General features: G+C 40.5%; 1 protein-coding gene across 5 annotated transcripts in view; it reads left to right on the forward strand.

The window, feature by feature from the left end:
• Positions 1 to 27472, forward strand: part of DGKH (diacylglycerol kinase eta) — a 588450-nt gene that overhangs the window by 497997 nt on the left and 62981 nt on the right. For all 5 annotated transcript variants that reach the window (XM_082244880.1, XM_082244879.1, XM_082244881.1 and 2 more), the window contains 3 exons: positions 1585 to 1677; positions 3863 to 3982; positions 4187 to 4295. In XM_082244880.1, coding sequence (XP_082101006.1) covers positions 1585 to 1677; positions 3863 to 3982; positions 4187 to 4295 — 322 coding nt within the window. The remainder of the gene's footprint in view (positions 1 to 1584; positions 1678 to 3862; positions 3983 to 4186; positions 4296 to 27472) is intronic.

Consider the following 27472-nt stretch of genomic DNA (forward strand, 5'->3'; position numbering starts at 1 on the left):
CGCCATCAGGCGTCGGTGACCCAGGTGTGCAAGGCGGCGACTTGGTCGTCCGTGGATACCTTTACCAAATTTTACAAACTTGATGTCTTGGCATCAGCGGATGCCTCTTTCGGCCGCAAAGTTTTGAGTGGGGCAGTGCCTTAGCGGAGACAGGTAGTTTTTGGCCTGTCTCTTCCTGTTGGGGGTTTTTCCCTGTTTTGTTTTTTTTCCTGAGCTTTCGCTCCTGTTGAGCTTTCTTGTTGCCCAGTGTTTACCTTTCTGGTTCAGAAAAGGTTCTTTCCTCTGACCGGGGTTCTGTGTTGCCTTTTTGACGGTTACGTTTTCCCACCCCTCACATCTACACTGCTTTAGGACGTCCCAGACGTGCAGATTGTATGAGTGGGCGGCGACTGTCAGAGGAATAGAGTATAAAATAAGTAATGAGCACCCCATGTGTTTTCTTTATTGCTCAATAATACATCCAGGTTCATTAAAATCTTTAGGTTTACTTTCTTTAGAAAGCGACTACAACCTGAGTAGAAAAACCTGTCAGCTGCCAGCATTCTGTGAAGTACCCTTGCTATATGTGGAACGAGTGGTCTCTCTGCAGATATATGGCACACCCCCTGCGGAGTTAGACCTATAGCTCTACAATCTGCAAAGCTTACACTTGATTAGGGAGCCAACTGATTAGGGAGATCGAAGAAAAAATAAATCAAAAACTGAGTAGCTAGGGTGGTATTCTCAAGCCAGACTGGGTGGGTCGGCGAGATCGAACTCTGACCCCTGCACTCAGTGTATTGATGCAGTGTTGTTGTCAGCCCCTTTCTCTATATAACCAAGGAGCACTTAGTCTTCTAGAGAAGGACCCAGCACATCATGTGATCTGCCAGAAGGTAAAATATATATATATATATATATATATATATGGAGTAATGTGCACTGGAAGACCTCAGGGAGAGGGAGATTACTTGTTGGGAGAAGCTCAAAGCTGGGCTTTAAGTTTTATTATTGTGTCCTATTGCAGAAATTTCCTTTCCTGTTGAAATAAGGTAATGGTAATAGTGGTTCTAACCTTTCCCGCTCTATCCAAAGCTATAAAAAGTTTTGGCTAGAGATGAGCTTGAACATTTTTGATTAAAAAAGAAAAAAAAAGTGCTTAGTACTTCATTGGTGTAATTAAAAGGGATGCTAATTCAAGGGGAAATCTAATATTTTGGCAACTAGCAGTAATAATTTGGCAACAAACAGTAGGAATCTCAGAAATGTAATCAGGAGTCCTGGGATATTACTGTGAATTTCTTCCTCACCATTAGTGCTGTACCTAATACTGGATAAAAGAAACTTTTCTGCCAATGGCATTGTGGAGTACCTGTAGTCACATGGTACAATCATTCACACTACCTGGCGAGATTTGTTCTGTACTCAGTACCACTGAATTGGAATTCAGAAATTGTGTGAATTTCTATCCACTTATCACTCTCTTTAGTACATTGAGAGTAGGATGTTTATGGAAAAACAGCAGTACACAGGAAATTTTGTACATTTGACTGTTTTAAATGGATATATGATAAGAATATAAAAAGTATGACATGTTTTCTCCAGAATCTCACTAGGAACACTGCCATTGAAGTAGCAATGAACGTGAAGGCACTGCACAATGAAACAGAATCTCTTTTGGTTGGGAGAGTACCACTGGTAAGTGTTTATTTAGCAAGTAGTTACTGTTTGCAATGTTCAGCAGTTGCTTTTAACACAAATCTATAAGCCATATTCACACACCATCTTGTTAATGGGTGGCCCACAAACAAGGGGCAAGTATAGGTTCAGCTGTGGGGCAGGGAATGCCTTGGCCGTTTGATTGTTCCAGAACAGTGTCGGCTTCTTTGCAAGATTGCTCAGGTGAGTTTGGACTAGGATCCAAACACCCCTGAGCTCATCCCCTGAAATAAAATGTGGAAATTCCCTCCCTGCAAAAAAAAAAAAAGAGTTGTGCTCCTAAGTTTACATACCCTGACAGAATTTATGATTTCTTGGCCATTTTTCTGAGAATAGGAATGATAAAACAAAAACTTTTCTTTCACTCATGGTTAGTGTTTGGCTGAAGCCATTTATTATCAATCAACTGTGTTTACTCTTTTTAAATCATAATGACAACAGAAACTACCCAAATGACCCTGGTCAAAAGTTTACATACCCCAGTTCTTAATACCGTGTATTTCCCCCTTTAGCATCAATGACAGCTTGAAATCATTTGCTGTATTTGTGGATGAGGCTTTTTATCTTCTCAGATGGTAAAGCTGCCCATTCTTCCTGGCAAAAAGCCTCCAGTTACTGTAAATTATTGGGCTATTTTGCATGAACTGCACGTTTGAGATCTCCCCAGAGTGGCTCAATGATATTGAGGTCAGGAGACTGAGATCGCCACTCCAGAACCTTCACTTTATTCTGCTGTAGCCAATGACAGGTCGACTTGGGCTTGTGTTTAGGATCATTGTCATGTTGGAATGTCCAAGTACGTCTCATGCGTAGCTTCCGGGCTGATGAATGCAAATTTTCCTCCAGTATTTTTTGATTAACATACTGCATTCATCTTGCCATCAATTCTGACCAAATTTCCTGTGCCTTTGTAGCTCACACATCCCCAAAACTTCAGCGATCCATCTCCGTGTTTCACAGTAGGAATGGTGTACCTTTCATCAAATGTAGCGTTTATGGTCGTGGCCAGAAAGCTAAATTTTGGTCTCCTCACTCCAGATGACTTTGTGCCAGAAGTTTTGAGGCTTGTCTCTGTGCTGTTTGGCGTATTGTAAGCGGGAAACTTTGTGGCATTTGCGTAGGGTAATGGCTTTCTTCTGGCGACTCGACCATGCAGCCCATCTTTCTTCAAGTGCCTCCTTATTGTGCATCTTGAAACAGCCACACCACATGTTTTCAGAGAGCCCTGTATTTCACTTGAAGTTATTTGTGGGTTTTTCTTTGCATCCCGAACAATTTTCCTGGCTGAAATTTTAGTTGGTGTACCTGACCGTGGTTTGGTTTCAACAGAACCACTTATTTTCCACTTCTTGATTAGAGTTTGAACACTGCTAATTGGCATTCTCAATTCCTTGGATATCTTTTGATATCCCTTTCCTGTTTTAGACAGTTCAACTACCTTTTCCTGAAGATCCTTTGACAATTATTTTGCTTTCCCCATGACTCAGAATCCAGAAACATCAGTGCAGTACTGGGTGAAAGATGCAAGGGTCTGTCAGGAATCCAGAAACTCATTGACCTTTTATACACACACTAATTACAAGCAAACAGATCACAGGTGAGGATGGTTACCTTTAATAGTCATTCAAACCCCTTTATGTCAACTTGTGTGAATGTTATCAGGCCAAAAGCACCAGGGTATGTAAACTTTTGATCAGGGTCGTTTGGGTAGTTTCTGTTGTCATTATAATTTAAAAAGAGTAAACACAGTTGATTGATAATAAATGGCTTCAGCCAAACACTAACCATGAGTGAAAGAAAAGCTTTTGTGTTATTCATATTCTCTGAAAAATGGCCAAGAAATCATAAATTCTGCCAGTGTACGTAAACTTTTGAGCACAACTGTGTGTGTGTGTGGCTATATATATATATATATATATATATATATATATATATATATTTTATTTTTATTTATTTATTTATTTTTCTCTGTCAGCGTGCAAAAAAAACAATCCAGCTGACCCTGATAGTCATTAACACTCTCTTCTCTGACCAAAAATGAAGTAAACAAATACTTTAACCTGCCCATCTGAGTTAATGCTAGTATGTTTTTGTTGTATTTTAATATGATAATATAGTAGCAAATGGCTGATGGTTTTTATATTAATTGTTCATTGTATTACAGCAGCTCGAATCTCATCATGAAGAACTTTTGTCCAGTGCACTGCATGATGTAGAAGTGGAGTTAACAAAGCTTGCAGAGATCCCCTGGCTCTATTATGTCTTGCAGCCAGATGAAGAGGAGGTATGAGATCTCTATGTAATGGGTATAGGAATAAGGATGATAATGGCGTACAGCGGCATGGTTTCCTAAAACTCCTAAAGTGATTTGCTTGTGTAATTCATCAGTTAGCTTTTATTTAAATTACAAAGAGATATTGACTGTTGTGCTTTGCGTTTGAAGACTGAAGGTTTTTGAATAGCAGCTTATCCTCTTTATTTTTAACAGGATCCTCCTATGGAATATACTAAAAGAAACAGCAGAAGCACAGTATTTCGCATTGTGCCAAAGTTTAAAAAGGAAAAGGCTCAAAAACATAAGACCAGCCCTCAGCCTGGTATGTGTTCTCCAGTGAAAATACTGATTGATGTGTTTATTATTTACCATCAAGGAATTAGTTTAAAATTGACACATTTCTTCCGTTTACAAACGAACTCTGCAGACAGAATTTTAGGTTTCAGAAAAAAGTTAATGAAGATTGAGAGGCAGTAAAGGATGTTGCTGCAAACATTAGGAAAAGTGGAATCATTTTACATCTGGGGGACATCATTGCACATGATAATTTAAAGAGTCTGCCTTTTTTTTTAATTTTATTTTTGCCAGATACCAGAAGGGTAAAGCACCTCATGGTTTATCTTAGGAATTTGGTGTTGTAATCCCTGCAGTCAGATTCCCGCCATTAACTATTGCACAGTTTCAAACAGCTTCCACTTTTCCTTTCAAATGCTTTATTAATTAAGTTGGCTTGGAACAGCCAACTTACTGATATTGTATTTAAACTTATTAAGTTGGCTTGGAACAGCCAACTTACTGATATTGTATTTAAACTTATTAAGTTGGCTTGGAACAGCCAACTTACTGATATTGTATTTAAACTTATTATTCTTCTTCTCTTTTATTTTTATGGCCAGAAAATTTTTGGACACTAACTCCTCCTAGACCGTTCAAGCTACATACTCCAAAGTCGGCACAGACCTTCATACTGTTCTGACTCGGTGTGCTATATCTTTTCAGACTGGTTTGAGTTACGGTTTTCCTAAAAATTAAAATTAAAAACCCAAAAAATGCCCATAGACTTTCATTGACAGGATGTTCAGATGACCCAAGCTCCAAATCCCACTAGACTCAATCAAGCTTTGATTGCTAATCAATGTAAACTCATTCAAACTCATCTAATCTATCTATCTATCTATCTATCGATCGATCTTCAAATCTTTTCGATCGATCGATCTTCAAACCTTTTCAATCGATCGATCGATCTTCAAACCTTTTCGATCGCAAACCTTTTCTATCGATCGATCTTCAAACCTTTTCTATCTATCGATCGATCTTCAAACCTTTTCTATCTATCGATCGATCTTCAAACCTTTTCTATCTATCGATCGATCTTCAAACCTTTTCTATCGATCGATCGTCAAACCTTTTCTATCGATCGATCGTCAAACCTTTTCTATCGATCGATCGATCTTCAAACCTTTTCTATCGATCGATCGATCTTCAAACCTTTTCTATCGATCGATCGATCTTCAAACCTTTTCTATCGATCGATCGATCTTCAAACCTTTTCTATCGATCGATCGATCGATCTTCAAACATTTTCTATCGATCGATCGATCTTCAAACCTTTTCTATCGATCGATCTTCAAACCTTTTCTATCGATCGATCGATTGTTAAACCTTTTCTATCGATCGATCGTCAAACCTTTTCTATCGATCGATCGTCAAACCTTTTCTATCGATCGAGCGATCCTCAAACCTTTTCTATCGATCGATCGATCTTCAAACCTTTTCGATCGATCGATCTTCAAACCTTTTCTATCGATCGATCGATCTTCAAACCTTTTCTATCGATCGATCGATCTTCAAACCTTTTCTATCGATCGATCTTCAAACCTTTTCTATCGATCGATCGATTGTTAAACCTTTTCTATCGATCGATCGTCAAACCTTTTCTATCGATTGATCGTCAAACCTTTTCTATCGAGTTGTCTCGACGAACTTTTTTTTCTAGTTATTAAGTTGGCTTGGAACAGCCAACTTACTGATATTGTATTTAAACCGTTCAAGCTACATACTCCAAACTCGGCACAGACCTTCATACTGTTCTGACTCGGTGTGCTATATCTTTTTAGACTGGTTTGAGTTACGGTTTTCCTAAAAATTAAAATTAAAAACCCAAAAAATGCCCATAGACTTTCATTGACAGGCTGTTCAGATGACCCAAGCTCCAAATCCCACTAGACTCAATCAAGCTTTGATGCTAATCAATGTAAACTCATTCAAACTCATCTAATCTATCTATCAATCGATCTTCAAACCTTTTCGATCGATCGATCTTCAAACCTTTCCGATCGATCGATCTTCAAACCTTTTTGATCGATCGATCTTCAAACCTTTTCTATCGATCGATCGATCTTCAAACCTTTTCTATCGATCGATCGATCGATCTTCAAACCTTTTCGATTGATCGATCTTCAAACCTTATCGATCGATCTTCAAACCTTTTCGATCAATCGATTGATCTTCTAACCTTTTTGATCGATCGGTCTTCAAACCCTTTCGATCGATCGATCTTCAAACATTTTCGATCGATCGATCTTCAAACCTTTTCGATCGATCGATCGATCTTCAAACCTTTTCGATCGATCGATCTTCAAACCTTTTCGATCGATCGATCGATCTTCAAACATTTTCGATCGATCGATCTTCAAACATTTTCGATCGATCGATCGATCTTCAAACATTTTTGATCGATCGATCGATCTTCAAACATTTTTGATCAATCTTCAAACATTTTTGATCGATCGATTGATCTTCAAACCTTTTCGATCGATCGATCGATCTTCAAACCTTTTCTATCTATCGATCGATCTTCAAACCTTTTCTATCTATCAATCGATCTTCAAACCTTTTCTTTCTATCGATCGATCTTCAAACCTTTTCTATCGATCGATCGATCTAAACTTTTCAAACTTTCTGGTCAGGCTTTTTCAAGCCAACTTAAAGTTTGTCTCAAACTTTTTTTTCTAGTTATTATTAAGTTGGCTTGGAAGAGCCAACTTACTGATATTGTATTTAAACTTATTATTCTTCTTCTTATTATTATTTTTCTGGCCGGTAAATTTTTGGACACTATCTCCTCCTAGACCGTTCAAGCTACATACTCCAAACTCGGCACAGACCTTCATACTGTTCTGACTCGGTGTGCTATATCTTTTTAGACTGGTTTGAGTTACGGTTTTCCTAAAAATTCAAATTAAAAACCCAAAAAATGCCCATAGACTTTCATTGACAGGATGTTCAGATGACCCAAGCTCCAAATCCCACTAGACTCAATCAACATGCTAGTAACTTTGATAATCATGCTTGTCTTTAAAAAAACAAAAACAAATCCCATGACTTCTATTGCTGTCGCAAGGCAGACAGACAGACAGACAGACTGACCGCGGGTGGGGGGCGGTAAAAATTTTTTTTGTTTTTTCTATTTAGCTTGTCTTTAAAAAAACAAAAACAAATTCAATGACTTCTATTGCTGTCACAAGGCAGCCAGACAGACAGACAGACAGACTGCGGGTGGGGGCGGTAAAAATTTTTTTGTTTTGATTTTTCTATTTAGCTTGTCTTTAAAAAAACAAAAACAAATCCGATGACTTCTATTGCTGTCGCAAGGCAGACAGACAGACAGACAGACCGCGGGTGGGGGGCGGTAAAAATTTTTTTATTTTGTTTTGTTTTTTCTATTTAGCTTGTATTTAAAAAAACAAAAACAAATCCGATGACTTATATTGCTGTCGCAAGGCAGACAGACAGACAGACCGCGGGTGGGGGCGGTAAAATTTTATTTTTTTTTTCTATTTAGCTTGTCTTTAAAAAAACAAAAACAAATTCGATGACTTCTATTGCTGTCGCAAGGCAGACAGACAGACAGACCCCGCGGGTGGGGGGCGGTAAAATTTTTTTTTTTTTTTTTTTTCTATTTAGCTTGTCTTTAAAAAAACAAAAACAAATTCGATGACTTATATTGCTGTCGCAAGGCAGCCAGACCGACAGACAGACAGACCGCGTGTGGGGGGGCGGTAAAATTTTTATTTTTTTTTTTCTATTTAGCTTGTCTTTAAAAAAAGCAAAAACATATCCGATGACTTATATTGCTGTCGCAAGGCAGACAGACAGACCCCGCGGGTGGGGGCGGTAAAATTTTTTTTTGTTTTTTCTATTTAGCTTGTATTTAAAAAAACAAAAACAAATTCGATGACTTATATTGCTGTCGCAAGGCAGCCAGACAGACAGACCGCGGGTGGGGGGGGCGGTAAATTTTTTTTTTTTTTTTTTTTTTCTTTTTAGCTTGTCTTTAAAAAAACAAAAACAAATCCGATGACTTCTATTGCTGTCGCAAGGCAGCCAGACAGACAGACCGTGGGTGGGGGGCGGTAAAAAAAATTTCAAACCTTTTCTATCTATCTATCTATCTATCTATCTATCTATCTATCTATCTTCAAACCTTTTCTATCTATCGATCGATCGATCTAAACTTTTCAAACTTTCTGGTCAGGCTTTCTCAAGCCAACTTAAAGTTTGTCTCGACGAACTTTTTTTTCTAGTTATTCTTCTTCTTCTTATTATTTTTCTGGCCGGTAAATTTTTGGACACTAACTCCTCCTAGACCGTTCAAGCTACATACTCCAAACTCGGCACAGACCTTCATACTGTTCTGACTCGGTGTGCTATATCTTTTCAGACTGGTTTGAGTTACGGTTTTCCTAAAAATTAAAATTAAAAACCCAAAAAATGCCCATAGACTTTCATTGACAGGATGTTCAGATGACCCAAGCTCCAAATCCCATTAGACTCAATCAACATGCTAGTAATTTTGATAATCATGCTTGTCTTTAAAAAAACAAAAACAAATCCCATGACTTCTATTGCTGTCGCAAGGCAGACAGACAGACAGGCAGACAGACAGACCCCGCGGGTGGGGGGCGGTAAAAATTTTTTTTTTTTTTTCTATTTAGCTTGTCTTTAAAAAAACAAAAACAAATTCGATGACTTATATTGCTGTCGCAAGGCAGCCAGACAGAGAGACAGACAGACCGCGGGTGGGGGGCGGTAAAATTTTTTATTTTTTTTCTATTTAGCTTGTATTTAAAAAAACAAAAACAAATCCGATGACTTATACTGCTGTCGCAAGGCAGACAGACAGGCAGACAGACAGACCCCGCGGGTGGGGGGCGGTAAAAATTTATTTTTATTTTTTTCTATTTAGCTTGTATTTAAAAAAACAAAAACAAATCCGATGACTTATATTGCTGTCGCAAGGCAGCCAGACAGACAGACAGACAGACAGACCGCGGGTGGGGGGGCGGTAAAAATTTTTTTTTTTTTTTTTTGTTTTTTCTATTTAGCTTGTCTTTAAAAAACAAAAACAAATCTGATGACTTATATTGCTGTCGCAAGGCAGCCAGACAGACAGATAGACAGACCGCGGGTGGGGGGCAGTAAAATTTTTTTTTGTTTGTTTTTTTTTTGTTTTTTCTATTTAGCTTGTCTTTAAAAAAACAAAAACAAATCCGATGACTTCTATTGCTGTCGCAAGGCAGACAGACAGACCCCGCGGGTGGGGGGCGGTAAATTTTTTTTTTTTTTTTTGTTTTTTCTATTTAGCTTGTCTTTAAAAAAACAAAAACAAATTTGATGACTTATATTGCTGTCGCAAGGCAGACAGACAGGCAGGCAGACAGACAGACCCCGCGGGTGGGGGGCGGTAAAATTTTTTTGTTTTTTCTATTTAGCTTGTCTTTAAAAAAACAAAAACAAATTCGATGACTTCTATTGCTGTCGCAAGGCAGCCAGACAGACAGACAGACCGCGGGTGGGGGGGCGGTAAAAAATTTTTTTTTTTTGTTTTGTTTTTTCTATTTAGCTTGTATTTAAAAAACAAAAACAAATCTGATGACTTCTATTGCTGTCGCAAGGCAGCCAGACAGACAGACAGACCGCGGGTGGGGGGCGGTAAAAATTTTTTTTTTTTTTGTTTTTTTTTTCTATTTAGCTTGTCTTTAAAAAAACAAAAACAAATCCAATGACTTATATTGCTGTCGCAAGGCAGACAGACAGGCAGACAGACCGCGGGTGGGGGGCGGTAAAATTTTTTTTTTTTTTTTTTTCTATTTAGCTTGTCTTTAAAAAACAAAAACAAATCCGATGACTTCTATTGCTGTCGCAAGGCAGACAGACAGGCAGACAGACCGCGGGTGGGGGCGGTAAATTTTAATTTTTTTTTTTCTATTTAGCTTGTCTTTAAAAAAAACAAAAACAAATCCGATGACTTATATTGCTGTCGCAAGGCAGCCAGCCAGACAGGCAGACAGACAGACCGCGGGTGGGGGGCGGTAAAAAAAATTTCAAACCTTTTCTATCTATCTATCTATCTATCTATCTATCTATCTATCTATCTATCTATCTATCTATCTATCTTCAAACCTTATCTATCTATCTATCGATCTTCAAACCTTATCTATCTATCTATCGATCTTCAAACCTTATCTATCTATCTATCGATCTTCAAACCTTATCTATCTATCGATCGATCTTCAAACCTTTTCTATCTATCGATCGATCTTCAAACCTTTTCTATCTATCGATCGATCGATCTAAACTTTTCAAACTTTCTGGTCAGGCTTTCTCAAGCCAACTTAAAGTTTGTCTCGACGAACTTTTTTTTCTAGTTATTAAGTTGGCTTGGAACAGCCAACTTACTGATATTGTATTTAAACTTATTATTATTCTTCTTCTTCTTATTATTTTTCTGGCCGGTAAATTTTTGGACACTATCTCCTCCTAGACCGTTCAAGCTACATACTCCAAACTCGGCACAGACCTTCATACTGTTCTGACTCGGTGTGCTATATCTTTTTAGACTGGTTTGAGTTACGGTTTTCCTAAAAATTAAAATTAAAAACCCAAAAAATGCCCATAGACTTTCATTGACAGGATGTTCAGATGACCCAAGCTCCAAATCCCATTAGACTCAATCAACATGCTAGTAACTTTGATAATCATGCTTGTCTTTAAAAAAACAAAAACAAATCCCATGACTTCTATTGCTGTCGCAAGGCGGACAGACAGGCAGACAGACAGACCGCGGGTGGGGGGCGGTAAAATTATTTTTTTTTTGTTTTTTCTATTTAGCTTGTCTTTAAAAAAACAAAAACAAATTCGATGACTTCTATTGCTGTCACAAGGCAGACAGACAGACAGACAGACAGACAGACAGACTGCGGGTGGGGGCGGTAAAATTTTTTTTTTATTTTTTTTCTATTTAGCTTGTATTTAAAAAAACAAAAACAAATCCGATGACTTATATTGCTGTCGCAAGGCAGCCAGACAGACAGACTGCGGGTGGGGGCGGTAAAAATTTTTTTTTTTTTTTTCTATTTAGCTTGTCTTTAAAAAAACAAAAACAAATTCGATGACTTATATTGCTGTCGCAAGGCAGCCAGACAGAGAGACAGACAGACCGCGGGTGGGGGGCGGTAAAATTTTTTATTTTTTTTATTTTTTTTCTATTTAGCTTGTCTTTAAATAAACAAAAACAAATCCGATGACTTATATTGCTGTCGCAAGGCAGACAGACAGGCAGACAGACAGACCCCGCGGGTGGGGGGCGGTAAAATTTTTTTTTTTGTTTTTTCTATTTAGCTTGTCTTTAAAAAACAAAAACAAATCTGATGACTTATATTGCTGTCCCAAGGCAGCCAGACAGACAGATAGACAGACCGCGGGTGGGGGGCGGTAAAAAATTTTTTTGTTTGTTTTTTTTTGTTTTTTCTATTTAGCTTGTCTTTAAAAAAACAAAAACAAATCCGATGACTTCTATTGCTGTCGCAAGGCAGACAGACAGACCCCGCGGGTGGGGGGCAGTAAAATTTTTTTTTTTTTTTGTTTTTTCTATTTAGCTTGTCTTTAAAAAAACAAAAACAAATTTGATGACTTATATTGCTGTCGCAAGGCAGACAGACAGGCAGACAGACAGACCCCGCGGGTGGGGGGCGGTAAAATTTTTTTGTTTTTTTGTTTTTTCTATTTAGCTTGTCTTTACAAAAACAAAAACAAATTTGATGACTTATATTGCTGTCGCAAGGCAGCCAGACAGACAGACAGACAGACATACAGACCGCGGGTGGGGGGGCGGTAAAAAATTTTTTTTTTGTTTTGTTTTTTCTATTTAGCTTGTATTTAAAAAACAAAAACAAATCCGATGACTTCTATTGCTGTCGCAAGGCAGCCAGACAGACAGACCGCGTGTGGGGGGCGGAAAATTTTTTTTTGTTTTTTTTTTCTATTTAGCTTGTCTTTAAAAAAACAAAAACAAATCCAATGACTTATATTGCTGTCGCAAGGCAGGCAGACAGACAGACCGCGGGTGGGGGCGGTAAATTTTTTTTTTTTTTTTTTTTTCTATTTAGCTTGTCTTTAAAAAAAACAAAAACAAATCCGATGACTTATATTGCTGTCGCAAGGCAGCCAGCCAGACAGGCAGACAGACAGACCGCGGGTGGGGGGCGGTAAAAAAAATTTCAAACCTTTTCTATCTATCTATCTATCTATCTATCTATCTATCTATCTATCTATCTATCTATCTATCTATCTATCTATCGATCTTCAAACCTTATCTATCTATCTATCGATCTTCAAACCTTATCTATCTATCTATCTATCTATCAATCTATCGATCTTCAAACCTTATCTATCTATCGATCTTCAAACCTTATCTATCTATCTATCTATCTATCGATCTTCAAACCTTATCTATCTATCTATCTATCGATCTTCAAACCTTATCTATCTATCTATCGATCTTCAAACCTTTTCTATCTATCGATCGATCGATCTAAACTTTTCAAACTTTCTGGTCAGGCTTTCTCAAGCCAAATTAAAGTTTGTCTCGACTAACTTTTTTTTCTAGTTCTTCTTCTTCTTATTATTTTTCTGGCCGGTAAATTTTTGGACACTATCTCCTCCTAGACCGTTCAAGCTACATACTCCAAACTCGGCACAGACCTTCATACTGTTCTGACTCGGTGTGCTATATCTTTTTAGACTGGTTTGAGTTACGGTTTTCCTAAAAATTAAAATTAAAAACCCAAAAAATGCCCATAGACTTTCATTGACAGGATGTTCAGATGACCCAAGCTCCAAATCCCATTAGACTCAATCAACATGCTAGTAACTTTGATAATCATGCTTGTCTTTAAAAAAACAAAAACAAATCCGATGACTTCTATTGCTGTCGCAAGGCAGACAGACAGGCAGACAGACAGACCGCGGGTGGGGGGCGGTAAAATTTTTTTTTTTTGTTTTTTCTATTTAGCTTGTCTTTAAAAAACAAAAACAAATCCGATGACTTATATTGCTGTCCCATTGCTGTCCCAAGGCAGCCAGACAGAGAGACAGACAGACAGACCGCGGGTGGGGGGCGGTAAAATTTTTTTTTTTTTTCTATTTAGCTTGTATTTAAAAAAACAAAAACAAATCCGATGACTTCTATTGCTGTCGCAAGGCAGACAGACAGGCAGACAGACCGCGGGTGGGGGCGGTCAATTTTTTTTTTTTTTTTTTTTCTATTTAGCTTGTCTTTAAAAAAAACAAAAACAAATCCGATGACTTATATTGCTGTCGCAAGGCAGCCAGCCAGACAGGCAGACAGACCGCGGGTGGGGGGCGGTAAAAAAAATTTCAAACCTTTTCTATCTATCTATCTATCTATCTATCTATCTATCTATCTATCTATCTATCTATCTATCTATCTATCTATCTATCTATCTATCTATCTATCTATCTTCAAACCTTATCTATCTATCTATCGATCTTCAAACCTTATCTATCTATCTATCGATCTTCAAACCTTATCTATCTATCTATCTATCGATCTTCAAACCTTTTCTATCTATCGATCGATCGATCTAAACTTTTCAAACTTTCTGGTCAGGCTTTCTCAAGCCAACTTAAAGTTTGTCTCGACGAACTTTTTTTCTAGTTTTATTTGACATAGGATTTTATTGGGTTTTTTAATTTTTGTTACAAAAGATACAAAATGTTATACACAGCAAAGTGCAATAGTAAATTTAAGGAAAAAGAGAAATAAAATAGTAGAGGCTGGCACATGGTAACAAGTTTGTCTAGACCTAAAGGCAGTACATAATGTTTCTTCACAAGTTATGAACGAAACTGGAAGGTTTACAAATCAAGCAGCAGTATGACTCAAAGAGACGAGACAGTGGGGAAGTGCATTACCAACAAGGCTCAAGCCTCAATAAAAGTGGGGAAGGGGAGGAAGGCACTAATGCCTGGAGGAATGCTTGAGCACCAGAGGTGAGAAGGCTAAAATGTGGTTGCCCATTATCCGCAGTGGCCTTTATTTAAGGGGGGATAGGAAGAAAGGTGAAAGAAAGCTTGCCTGGGGGGGAAAGAGGAGAGAGGGGAAAATTGATTCATTCATTTCATGTTCAGAAGATTGCAATAAGCGGAAGGGGGGTAGCAGAAAAAGGGAATCTGTGCGATCAGTAGAAACAAGGCTCACACACTATGCAGAAAGGAACTCATTGAGAATTTACAAAATATAGAATTCAAGTGACCCAGCTCATAAGATTCTGTTTATAACTGAAATACCACTTTCTCTTTCGTTCATTGACAGACACAGCTCCTAGTATTCATACCCATTGGGTTATACTTCCTACTACAGGAGTAAGACACTAGGCCGCGACATAGCCCCACTCGACGGGGGCTTGCCAGCGAGTTAAATGCCTTGCGAGGTCGCATATGACCGGGACCCCGGCCTGAGTCGCAGCGTTCCTCCTGGCCGACAACCCCCATTTAGATGGAGAGGGGTTCTATCTGGAGCGGTGCCCACCTGGTTCTTGGTATGGGGAGTAGCTGTCCCCCCTCTCCCCCTGGAGGGTTTCGGGGTGAACGTGGGCCCCTCCTTTGGACGTTCAGACCCTGGGTTTCCCTCCTTTCTGCAGGAACCGCACCCCCCTTTGCCGAGTCCCTCATTCTGCCTCCCCCTTCCACATACGCTGGGGCTGTTTGGGTAGTCTGGCTACTTTCCTCTGGGCAGGGCGCTTACTGTCGATGGGGGCTGGGGGTGTGCTGCCGGCGACCAGACGATCAACCGTGTGTGTGGGGGGGGTTGTACCTGGTGGGGGCTCCTGCCAGGGCCCCCTGTCCTGCCTAGATCTGTCCTTAAGGCCTGGTCTCCCAATCCTGGGTCCCTGTACACCTCGCGGTGCCGCCATTTTTTTGTAGTCTGTGTGTGCTATACACGGTGGCCATGTAGTCCGGCGCCCATTTTGCAGTGGTTTTCTATTGACAATAGCGGCGGCCATGATAGTGGAGCCCTGTGGGCGGCCATTTCGGCGGTGGGTGCTTGTCTCTGTGGGTGGTGAGTCTGGTGGGGTCCTCTCCCTCTCTACTGAGGATAACTTGGTGCTTTGTGCCTGGCGACCGGGTGGTGCTACCAGTGTGGGGGTTGTATCTTAGCAGTGTTTTACACTTTTTTGTGGGGTCTTCCTGATGACTCATGGAGTCTTTGGAGCACATTTCCCCACCTGAACCCCTCTCTGAGGGTGCGGGGCCCTCCGGATCCCGACCATCCATCCATGGACTGACGGTGTCCTGGAGTCCTTTATGTCCCAGGTGGAGGTGGCTTGCAGGCAACGGGCTAGCAAAAATCACCCCAGCCTTCCCCTGCCTCATCTGTCTCATCAGATCCTGAATCTGATTCGGCAGCCGCCGACTTGGGTCACCCTGCTGTGTTTGCAACCACGTGCCTGGAATCCTCTGATAGTGAGGTTGGTTCCTACCCTGAAGATGGAGGAAGCCGGTACCCTTTGGCACTCTCAAGTCATCCAGAGCGGCAAAGGTGTTTCCTTTCCCTGCCTATTTTGACAGAATTGTCGCTAAAGAGTGACAACCAAAGCGTCCCCGTGGGATCCCTAAGCGCTTTACTAGGCGTTGCCCCTATGAGGAGTCCCTTCTTAAGAAGTGGACTGTGCCACCGGTGATGGACCCTCCGGTTTCCAGATTAAACAAGGCAACCATGATTCCTGTTGAAGAGTCCCCGGCCTTTAAGGATCCGGCTGACTGAAAGGCGGAGGCCGTGGCCCGCCATATGTATACTCTGGCTGGTTCGGCAATGAGGTTGGTATTCACCATTGCCCTAGTGTCGCAAGCTCTGACTGAATGGGCTAAGCTCTTACGCCGTGACCTGGAGGGGGAACAGCTCCCCCCCTGCCTTTGCTGAGCTGGCGAACCAGCTAGTCCAGGGGCTGCTGTTTATCTGTGATGCCTTTTTGGATACGGCTCCCCTGATGGCTCGCCTCTCCGTTTTGGAAGTGGTCTTCTGCATGTCTTTTGGCTCAAGTGCTGGTCTGCGGATCAGACTTTGAAAAAGGCCTTGACTGATTGCCTGTATGGAGGTAACCTGGATGACATCATTAATGGTCTCACGGGGGGGGGGGATTACTTTTCTTCCGCAGGCTACTAAGGGCAAGTCTCATTGTAGATGTGGGCTTTCCTTCTCAACTCAAAAAGTTTTTTCATCCCTTAGGGTCGACTGACAAGGGCTCGAAGCCTTGAAGGGCCTCTTCAGGAGGATCCAAACAAACCTGGTCTGGCAAGCCAAGATCGGGCTTCTTCAGACCCGTGGACAAGGCTCCTTCAGCATGAAGGTGCGTCCTACCCGTATTGGGGGTGGGGGGACGTCTTCACTGGTTTCCGGACCCGTGGACTTCCCTAGTGCAAGACAAGTGGGTTCACAAAGTCATTTGTTCCGGCTACAAGATCGAGTTTCACTCTTGTCCCCCGGCAAGGCTTTTTCCTTCCAACTTGCACCTGTCCCCAGACCGCTTACAGGGCCTGTTTGGGGCGGTACAAGACCTGTTCCTTCAAGGAGTTATTGTCCTGGTTCCGACTTTGGAACGTTTTCAGGGATTTTACTCAAACCTGTTCACAGTCCCCAGAAAGGAAGGCAAAGTGTGTCCAATCCTGGACCTCAAGGCGCTAAACTGTTTTGTGTGGGTACAGAAGCTCAGAATGGAGTCCATTTGAACGGTGGTGGCATTCCTGTGAAGGGGATTTCATCGCCTCTGTCGAAATGAAGGATGCCTACCTTCACATTCCGATATGTGCAGGACATCAACTGTTTCTCAGTTTTTGCAGTGGGATTGGATCATTATCAGTTTGTGGCGTTACCCTTTGGTCTCGCCTCTGCTCCTCGGGTCTTCACAATAGTGTTAGCCCCAGTGCTAGCCTTGCTACGCCAACGGGGATCATGGTACTGGGCTACTTGTACGGTCTCCCTCTGCTCTGTTGGACAACCTGGAGGTCACAATACGGACTCTGCTGGAGTTCGCCTGGATTCTCATTTTTCAGAAGTCTGCTCTGGATCCGTCCACAAAGCTGGACTATCTTGGCCTGACTCTGGACTCTGCTTTGCCTTAGTGCTCCTTCCTCTGGAAAAACTCCAGAAATTGCAGGCTGCAATTCGTCTCCTGCTGTCCAACAGACAGTCATCCCTCTGCACTTGCATGCGGGTGCTGGGCCTGATGGTGTCTACCTTCGAGTCAGTTCAGTTTGCACTGGGTGTAGCTAGAATTTTTTTCTGCCTAATGTCCTGCTCCTGTAGGGGACAGTATAACCCAATGGTTATGAATAACAGGAGCTGTGTCCGTCAATGAATATCCGAGAAATGGATTTTACGAGAAGTCAAAAATCCAATTTTTCAGTGTGATGTCTGTTTTAAAGTAGATCTAAAGGCAAAACTTTTTTTTTGTTTGTTTTGGATAGAGTGGAGAGAGATTAGAACCCCTGACAGCTTTTAATGTTGTCTGTGCCACCGTTGGGTAGATTCACCCTCTCTATTTGTCCTGATAACCATTATCATTAAAAGTAAAAAAAAAAATCCCAAATTTTGGGTTGTCCCCAGAAAAGTAATAGAGGAGAAATATTCTAATGGGGACACTGGTTCTGGTGAGCTGGGGGTCCCCAAGGAATTCCCTAATTTGCAGGGATTTCCTCTCACTTCCTGTTTGAGTATGGGTCAGGAAGTGAAGGGAAATCCCTGAAATGGGAGACAGATGGCAAAAGAAATCTTATAATCCTCCCTTACTCTATTCAAAGTGGAAAAACGTTTTGCCTATAGTTCTACTTTAAGTCGGGGTTAGAGATTTTTTATTATTTTGTTTGGTTTTGCCATTGCATTAATACGTTTGGTTTTGGCATTGCATTAATAAATTATCTATCATCTAGATGGGAATGGCTGTCTACTGTGCTCATATTTAAAGTAGAACTGTGACCAGACTATAACCACTTAAGCCCCGGAAGATTTTACCCCCATTCCGACCAGGGGGTATTTTGCGATTCGGCACTGCGTGACTTTAACGGACAATTGCGCGGTCGTGCAACGCTGTACCTAAACGAATTTGACGTCCTTTTTTTTCCCACAAACAGAGCTTTCTTTTGGTGGTATTTGATCACCTGTGCGATTTTGTGATCATGCGCTATAAACAAAAAAAGAGCGAAAATTTTGCAAAAATAACAATATTTTTCACATTTTTTTATATGAAATTCCCCCCAAAAAAAATCAAAATTTTTTAACATTTTTGGCCAATTTGTTTTCTGCTACCTATGCTTGGTAAAAAAAATCACAATAAGCGTATTTTGATTGGTTTGCGCAAAAGTTATTGCGTTTACTAACTAAGGGAAAGATTTTTGTTGTGTTTTTTTTTTTTAACGAGTAATGGCGGCGATCTGCTTTTTTTTTTTTTTTGCGGACTGCGACATTGCGGCGGACAGATTGGACCCTTGACTGACATTTTTGACACTTTTGGGGGTACCAGTGACATTACTACAGTAATCAGTGCTATAAATATGCACTGTTACTGTAAAAATGACACTGGCATGGAAGGGGTTAACTTTATTGGGGAAGGAGGGGTTAAGTATGTCCCTAGGGGCGTGTTTCTATCTGTCATTGGACATGGCTACTGGTGTAAGAACAGAGATCAACGGTCCTACATAGTAGAACCATGTGATCTCCATTTTTACACAGGGGGGAATGACAGGCGGCTTTGTTCACATTAGCCGCCTGCCTTTCTCCCTTCACGGCGCACGATCGCGAGTGACCGGCGGACATCGGGTCCGCCGGTCACACGCACTGACTTCTTAGGGAATGAGCCGGGGCGGGCGCGCGCCTCCGCGGGTGCTCGCTCGCCCGCTATTGGCTCACAAGCCAGTGACAGGCTAGTGACGTACCCATACGTCACTTTGCCTGGCCGGGGCTGACTGCCGCAGTATATGTACTTGCGGCGGTCGGCAACCGGTTAAACTTTAAAATATTTACATATTATTAACAAGCAGCAAAAAACTTTAAAACAAGCCCTAACTAACCTTTGTAGCTGTAGCTACAGTTTATTCATTTATCCTTAAGCCCCATTCACACCTTAGCATTTTTCAGCTGGTTTCCCTGTGCCTAAACACTCTCAACATGAAGAGTCTCCTTCTTTCTAATTGTCCCTATTCATATTTGTATGCTCAGTCTACCTATGCTCTGTGCCCTATGTTCAAATAAGTATACATTTGTATTTTTTGTATATTCCGCTATTTTTACACCATAGACTTCAATGGGTGCACCATGCATTACATATGCTTTTGTGAATGTATTTGCACCTGAATAATTCCTCATCCTCCAAAACCGAACCCCCCCCTCTCGGCCCAGTTCAGGTAACAAATGTCTAAAGCTTGATACACATGCAAAAATCACATATCTTGTAAAATGCCCCAGAAAAAACTTCAAAATCACTCTCAGGAATATGCTCTGCTCAGGTGTAAATGCAAGCTTAAAGGCTTGTTTATTCTTCTGTTGGTCTCGGAAAAGCAATCAGCCATGGATCACTTTTCATGGTGTGGATTACTTTTCAGTGGGTGGTACAAGAGCAGCTGACAGGCATTCAGGAGATACTGCCGCCTCTTGAATGCCTGTGTTTGTTTTATTTTATTTTTTTTACAGCAATGTTGTTTTTTTGAATGGGAATACCGCACCACAAATACAAACCTATCATTAGGCTCACAGTTGCAGAACTGTCCAATTCACTGGGGCTATAATTTTTTTGCCACTGAATATGTATAATCTCGTCCAGCTGCCATATTACTTTAAGGTCGGCGGTCGGGGTTCCGTAAACCTACCGCATAACTGCCTATTTCTACTTCAGTTTTATAGCTGATATCTGCAGCTCCGCTGCCTCTGAGAGCCAGGTTCAGGAGATTTGGATGGAGGGAACAGTTCTGCTCACGATTCCTTGCGTAAGGCTTTCGTGCAAGGAAGCAAAGTGAAACATTGGTGATTCGGTGTTTGTCCAGAGATTAGTTCCTTTGTAACTGCATCTGTTGTGAACTTTGAAGATTAATTTCTCCACAGTGCATTTAACTCAATGAGGGCTTTTTTAAAAGCTAATTTACTGCTTGTTATGAATATGTACATTTTGGAATGCACACAGCCTGGTCACAGTTCTACTTAAAAGGATAAGTTCACTTTTGGGAACATGTTACATGTTCCAACTGTTTTTAGGGTGGATTATGTAACATGTTCCCAATGCTGCAGCCCCTCCCCGATCCCTACATTCCTTGTGACAGAAGTTCCCCGTTATAGCGATCATGTTTTAAAAATAGGCATGGCCATTCTGGGCTCCACCCACACGGCTGCATCATTCATTTACTTTGCATTGATTCTTCCTGTCACATTGTATCTGCTATGTGTGTATGGGATGTACGGGCACTCAGATACACTGACATCTGCAGGAGACCTGTATGGCAACAGTGATCTGCTGATCGTTGGCGCAATGCTTTACAGGCTGCAAAAAAAATGCTTATTTTTTTACATACTAAAAAATGTGCATTTATTATTTTTTTTTCTCAAAGTGAACTTATCCATTAAGGTAAGCTGCAACAAAACGAAGCCTTCTTATGTATAGTAAATGCCACAAAGTGCCTTCTCGTGTCTTGATCTGGTGTGAGGTCCATTAATATGAAAAAGCACATCCTCCATTGGTGGGTTTTCTAAACCTATGCAAATAGTTGATTTTAAAAAGTTAAAATTTGCATAGAATTTTTGAGATGCTCTACTAGTGAATCACGAAGACTGGGTGAGACTACTTTTAGTACCTCCTGGACAGTGTCTGGTTTAGTCCGATTGCTATTAGTATGATTACAAGTTTACTTTATCGACCCTTAATTATGCTAGTACGATGTGGCAAGAAGATGAGCTACTTATTTCACCTGGTAATGTGTAAACCATATTTGAAAGATTTGTCTGTACATGCAGTATTAGGTTAGACAGTTAGTTGGACGGGGGATTTGAGTGCTATTTGAGCAGTTGAAATAAATACTGTACTGTTAAAAAATTTAATTTATGTTTGGCAGTTCAGTGGTTCTGAATTGCAGAGCTTTGAGTGAAACACTTTCTTTATATGATAAAACAAAAAACACCCCGCACCCCTGTTGGACTTAAGCAGCAAAACTCCAAACACTGGTATGTTGAAAAAGGAGCAAATATAAAAAGGGAGTTGCGCTAAAGCATGTAAATCATAGCAGTCCACACTTTCTTTATATGACAGGACAAGTAAAAATGGTGTTTTCATATGACAGCATTCCTGCAGAACACCTTTGTTCTGCCTTTAAAATAAATACATAAATGGACATCGTCTCGTTAAACAGCACATTGCTATAAGTATACAGTATGGATAGATAAAAAGTAAGTAACTAAAAAAAGGAATTCAAATACACATCTAAAAATATCCTCACACCTGTGAAAAATGCTTGAATATGCACAGACATAGTATACTTTCCAATATCACCAATAATGGTAAAGTACAGTCAGGTCCATAAATATTGGGACATCGACACAATTCTAAACTTTTTGCCTCCTATACACCACCACCATGGATTTGAAATGAAACAAACAAGATGTGCTTTAACTGCAGACTTTCAGCTTTAATTTGAAAATATTTATATCCAAATCAGGTGAACGGTGTAGGAATTGCAACAGTTTGTATATGTGCCTTCCACTTTTTAAGGGACCAAAAGTAATGGGACAGATTAACAATCATAAATCAAACTTTCACTTTTTAATACTTGGTTGAAAATCCTTTGCAGTCAATTACAGCCCTAAGTCTGGAACTCATAGACATCACCAGACGCTGGGTTTCATCCCTGGTGATGCTCTGCCAGGCCTCTACTGCAACTGTCTTCAGTTCCTGCTTGTTTTTGGGGCATTTTCCCTTTAGTTTTGTCTTCAGCAAGTGAAATGCATGCTCAATCGAAATCAGGTCAGGTGATTGACTTGGCCATTGCATAACATTCCACTTCTTTCCCTTAAAAAACTCTTTGGTTGCTTTCGCAGTATGCTTAGGGTCATTCTCCATCTGCATTGTGAAGCGCCGTCCAATGAGTTCTGAAGCACTTGACTGAATATGAGCAGATCATATTGCCCGAAACACTTCAGAATTCATCCTGCTGCTTTTGTCAGCAGTCACATCATCAATCAATACATGAGAACTAGTTCCATTGGCAGCCATACATGCCCACGCCATGACTCCACCACCACCATGCTTCACTGATGAGGTGGTATGCTTTGGATCATGAGCAGTTCCTTTCCTTCTCTATACTCTTCTCTTTCCATCACTCTGGTACAAGTTGATCTTGGTCTCATCTGTCCATAGGATGTTGTTCCAGAACTGTGAAGGCTTTTTTAGATGTTGTTTGGCAAACTCTGGCCTTCATGTTGTTGAGGCTCACCAATGGATTACATCTTGTGGTGAACCCTCTGTATTCACTCTGGTGAAGTCTTCTCTTGATTGTTGACTTTGTGAAGGGTGTTTTCTTCACCAGGGAAAGAATTCTTCGGTCATCCACCACAGTTGTTTTCCGTGGTCTTCCGGGTCTTTTGGTGTTGCTGAGCTCACCGGTGCGCTCTTTCTTTTTAAGGATGTTCCAAACAGTTGATTTGGCAACACCTAATGTCTCTCTGATGGGTTTGTTTTGTTTTTTCAGCCTAATGATGGCTTGCTTCACTGATAGTGACAGCTCTTTGGATCTCATATTGAGAGTTGACAGCAACAGATTCCAAATGCAAATAGCACACTTGAAATTAACTCTGGGCCTTTTATCTGCTCCTTGTAAATAGGATAATGAGGGAATAACATACACCTGGCCATGGAACAGCTGAGCAGCCAATTGTCCCATTACTTTTGGTCCCTTAAAAAGTGGGAGGCACATATACAAACTGTTGTAATTCCTACACCTTTCACCTGATTTGGATGCAAGTACCCTCAAATTAAAGCTGAAAGTCTGCAGTTAAAGCACATCTTGTTTGTTTTAATTTAAAATCCATTGTGGTGGTGTAAGGAGCCAAAAAGTTTAGAATTGTGTTGATGTCCCAATATTTATGGATCTGACTGTATATGACTGTATTATATATTGGATCTCAGAGGCAGACTTTCATTTAAAGTATTTTAGGTACCAACATTTTTTAAAGACATACTTTTAAAAACCGAGATGAAATTTATTACATTTGGTCTAAACATTTAATACATTTTATGAGCAGATCTTCATAAATTGACAGAAGTATGTGATACCTAACATTGATATAAAAATCACTACTTTTTGTAAAATATATTGGTCTTTTTATTATGTTTAAATTAATGTGCCTGCAATGGAAAGGCTTTCTATTGTAGGGGGCTCTGTCAATGTTCTCAGGAGCCTAAGAGAACTGGCAGGTGCCCTGCATGTCTGACCTCCACTGCAGAAATAAGTAAAAAAAGAGTCTGCAATCACAACCAATGAAATCTAGGAATTGAAAATCCCACAAAAAAAGTGAATCTCTAGTTTAAATGCTATGTTATTACAAATTGTTTCTGTAACCTAGTGAAGGATACCAATGTATAAAGCACCATAATAAAAATGCAGAACTCCATTTTTGGCAAGCCAGTTTTTGTCATGGAAACCTTGGTAGAATACTTTGGAAACACCTGGTTGTCTGCACTTAAGTTCACACCAGTAACAAAAATTACTAATATACAGGAGGGATCTTGCGAGTAGTGTAAGGGCCAGCTGCTGACCATGATCACACACCCATATGTATGTGCGAAGTACAACCAAATCTAAAATAGGTGCTGCGCTACACCATCCATCCAAAAAAATAAAAACTGTGGGTACGTGCAATAAGTAAATTTCATGTAAAAACAAAATACATATAATACTTTTTACATGAAAGATGTTTCCATGCAATATACAAATATTCTAACCACTTGTCGACCAGGTCGGCAGGTTCCCGCCAATCCCTGTACCTGTATAATGGTTTGCGGGAGCAATCCTGAGGGAGCGCACGCACATCGCTGGAGGCCCGCGCCCACTCGCCAGTGGGTAAGCCGGCGGCCCGATTGCCAACAGGCACCCACGATCGCTCCTCGTGAAGAGAGAACTGCAGTCTGCTGTTGTAAAGACAGCAGATCGTTGTTCTCTTAGCTATCAACACGGAGCCCCTGTGTTCCTGCTATTTAGGAACACCGGTCTCTGTGTTGATGTTACAAACCCACCCCCCACAGTTAGAAAACACCCCTTAGGCTCACACTTAACCCTTTGATCACCCCTGGAGTAACCCCTTCCCTGCCAGTGTCATTATTACAGTAACAGTGCATATGTTTAGCACTGATTACTGTGGTAATGTCACTGGTCCCCCCAAAAGTGTCAAAAATGTCAGTTAGGGGGTCAGATCTATCCACCGCAATGTCGCAGTCCCGCTAAAAATCGCTGATCGCCGCCATTACTAGTGATATAAAATTTTCCCCTAGTTTGTAGATGCAATAACTTTTGCATTAACCAATCAAAATACGCTTATTAGGATTTGGATTTTTTTTTTTTACCTAAAATATGTAGCAGAATACAAATTGGCCTAAAATGATGAAAAAATTAGATTTTTTATTTTTTTGGGGGGAATGTTATATAGCAGAAAGTGAAAAATATTATTTTTTTTTCTTTGTTTTCTTTTTTTTTTCAGAATTGTCGCTTTTATTTTTTGTTTATAGCGCAAACAATAAAAATTGCACAGGTGATCAAATACCACCAAAAGAAAGCTCTATTTCTGGGGAAAAAAAGGACATCAATATTATTTGGGTACAGCGTTGCACGACTGCACAATTGTCCGTTAAAGTAACGCAGTGCCGAATTGCAAAAAATGGCCTGTTCATTAGGACGAAAACCTACCGTTCCTGAAGTGGTTAAGGTGAAGTTCAGAAATATTTTTGAAAGTATGAGTCCATCAACAAATCAAAAATTCAAATAGGGCTTCTTGATCTGGATTATCCATGCAGTACTCCAAAACCATAAATCAATGCTTCACTACACTCGTCAAACTTCACTTGTGAGCCTCTCTTGGGCTCAATGAGTATGGATCAGGATCTCCCGGCATCTTTATTAGGTCAATTGCCCCGCCAGTAGGTATCATCAGGTGCATGTAGAATAGAAAGCTCCAATGGTGCTTATATCGTAAAAACATATACTTTATTTGAAAAACAAGAGCCTTCTGGCATGTTTCTGATGTTTCCAGCACACCAGGCTACATCAGACATTCCATATTAAAGTGTGCTCCCCAAAGAGCCGCACAATCACGGTCTTCCGTGGACTCCTCGTTCCTTGTGAGGGTGCGAGTATCACCACCGTCCTTGCCCCTTAGTGGGAAGTAGGTGAAAACGGAAGGGCCTGGAGTCTGAAGAGACTTCCCACTGACAACAAAAGGACCTGGACTCTGAGAAGACTTTGCAATCTGGACCGGGACACTACTAATAAATCCCCCTGAGGAGGACACGTGGTCCCTGTGTCAACACACGAAGGGAAGGGGCAAGGACAGTGGTGATGCCCGTAACCTCACGAGGAATGAGGAGTCCATGGGAGCCACTGATTGTGCGGCTCTTTGGGGAAGACACTTTATTATTGAATGCTTGATGTAGCCTGGTGCGCTGGAAGCACCAGGAACATGTGAGTACCTCTCTTGTTTTTTTAAATAAAGTATATGTTTTTACGATATAAGCACTATTGGAGCTTTTTTTTTAACTACATGCACCTGATGATACCTACTGGTGGGGTAATTGACCTAATATAGATGCCGGGAGATCCTAATCCATATTTATCCTAAGGTAAGGATACCAGTGGGGGAGGGGGGACACGAGTGTAGTGACTCATTGAATTATGGTTTTGGAGCACTACTGCATGGATAATCCAGATCAGGAAGCCCTATTTGAATTTTTGATTTGTTGATGGACACAAATATTTATGAACTTCGCCTTAATATATTTTATTATTGCATGGAAACATATTTCACATAAGAGTATTGTATGTATTTTGTTTGTAACTGTTTATTTACTTCTTGTGCAAACCCACAGTTTATATTTGTATATTTGTTTGGATGGATGGTATAGCAGGGCACTTATTATTTTTGATTTGAAAAATTACTAATATACTATACAAAACTAAAAAAATTAACTAATGTACTCTAAAGCCTCATGCACACTGGGTGTTTTTACAGCTGTTTTTACCAGCATCAGAATTTTTTTTTTTTCAGCTTAACTGCAGAGTTAAAGGGCCTGGTGTGGAACTTGGGGGGGGGGGGGGGGGGACCGGGGACCCACTCCGTTTTTTTTTTTTTTTTCTTTTCTTTTTTTTTTTGGCAATGGGTTCCCCTTCAAGATCCACAGAGCACAAGTCGCACCACAAGTCAGATCAACATGATCCGACTTGGATGCAACTTTTATTCAAATCAATGGGCTGAAAGTTGAATCAAGGATGGCTCTCATAGGGAACCATTGATTTTGAATAGAGGCAGAGAAAAGCTGTTAAAAGCTAATGTGGCTAAACGCCCATTAATGCCAATGCAAAAAGCTTCTAAGAGCGCATTTTTACAGCTGCTTTTTCCTGGTGTTGGTAGTGGCTTTGCAGCTTGTTTTTTCTAACGCCCTGTGTGCAGTACCATTATTCTGTTAACGAGCAACTCTAGATTCAGCCACAAAGGAAATATATAGTGTATATAGTGTATGCTTCAGTCTTCATCAAAAATGTAATGTAATGTTATACAGCCCAGCCTTATATGTTACATTTCAAGGCTGCTGTCAGATGTTTTTTGTTCTTGCAGGACTGCATACAGGAATGTTAGCTGGTAACAATTACTTTAAAAAATTATGAGTAACATACAGTAAAGCAGGCCATACATTAACCAATTTTCTTTCCTTCAACCATGGTTTGAAGAAAGAAAATTGCTTGATATCCCCATTAACACATTCCGTGTTAATGGAGGAATCCCTCCCACAGCGGGAGGTTTCCCAGCCGTTAGATTGCATTTATCACTGCTTGCTGCTATAGCCGCTGGCAAAGATCATTTGAAAAAAATCCAACAAGCTAGTGTACTGAAGTCTA

Source organism: Pelophylax lessonae (genome assembly GCF_965119305.1).
Source record: "Pelophylax lessonae genome assembly, chromosome: 2".
Classification (NCBI taxonomy): Eukaryota; Metazoa; Chordata; class Amphibia; order Anura; family Ranidae; genus Pelophylax; species Pelophylax lessonae.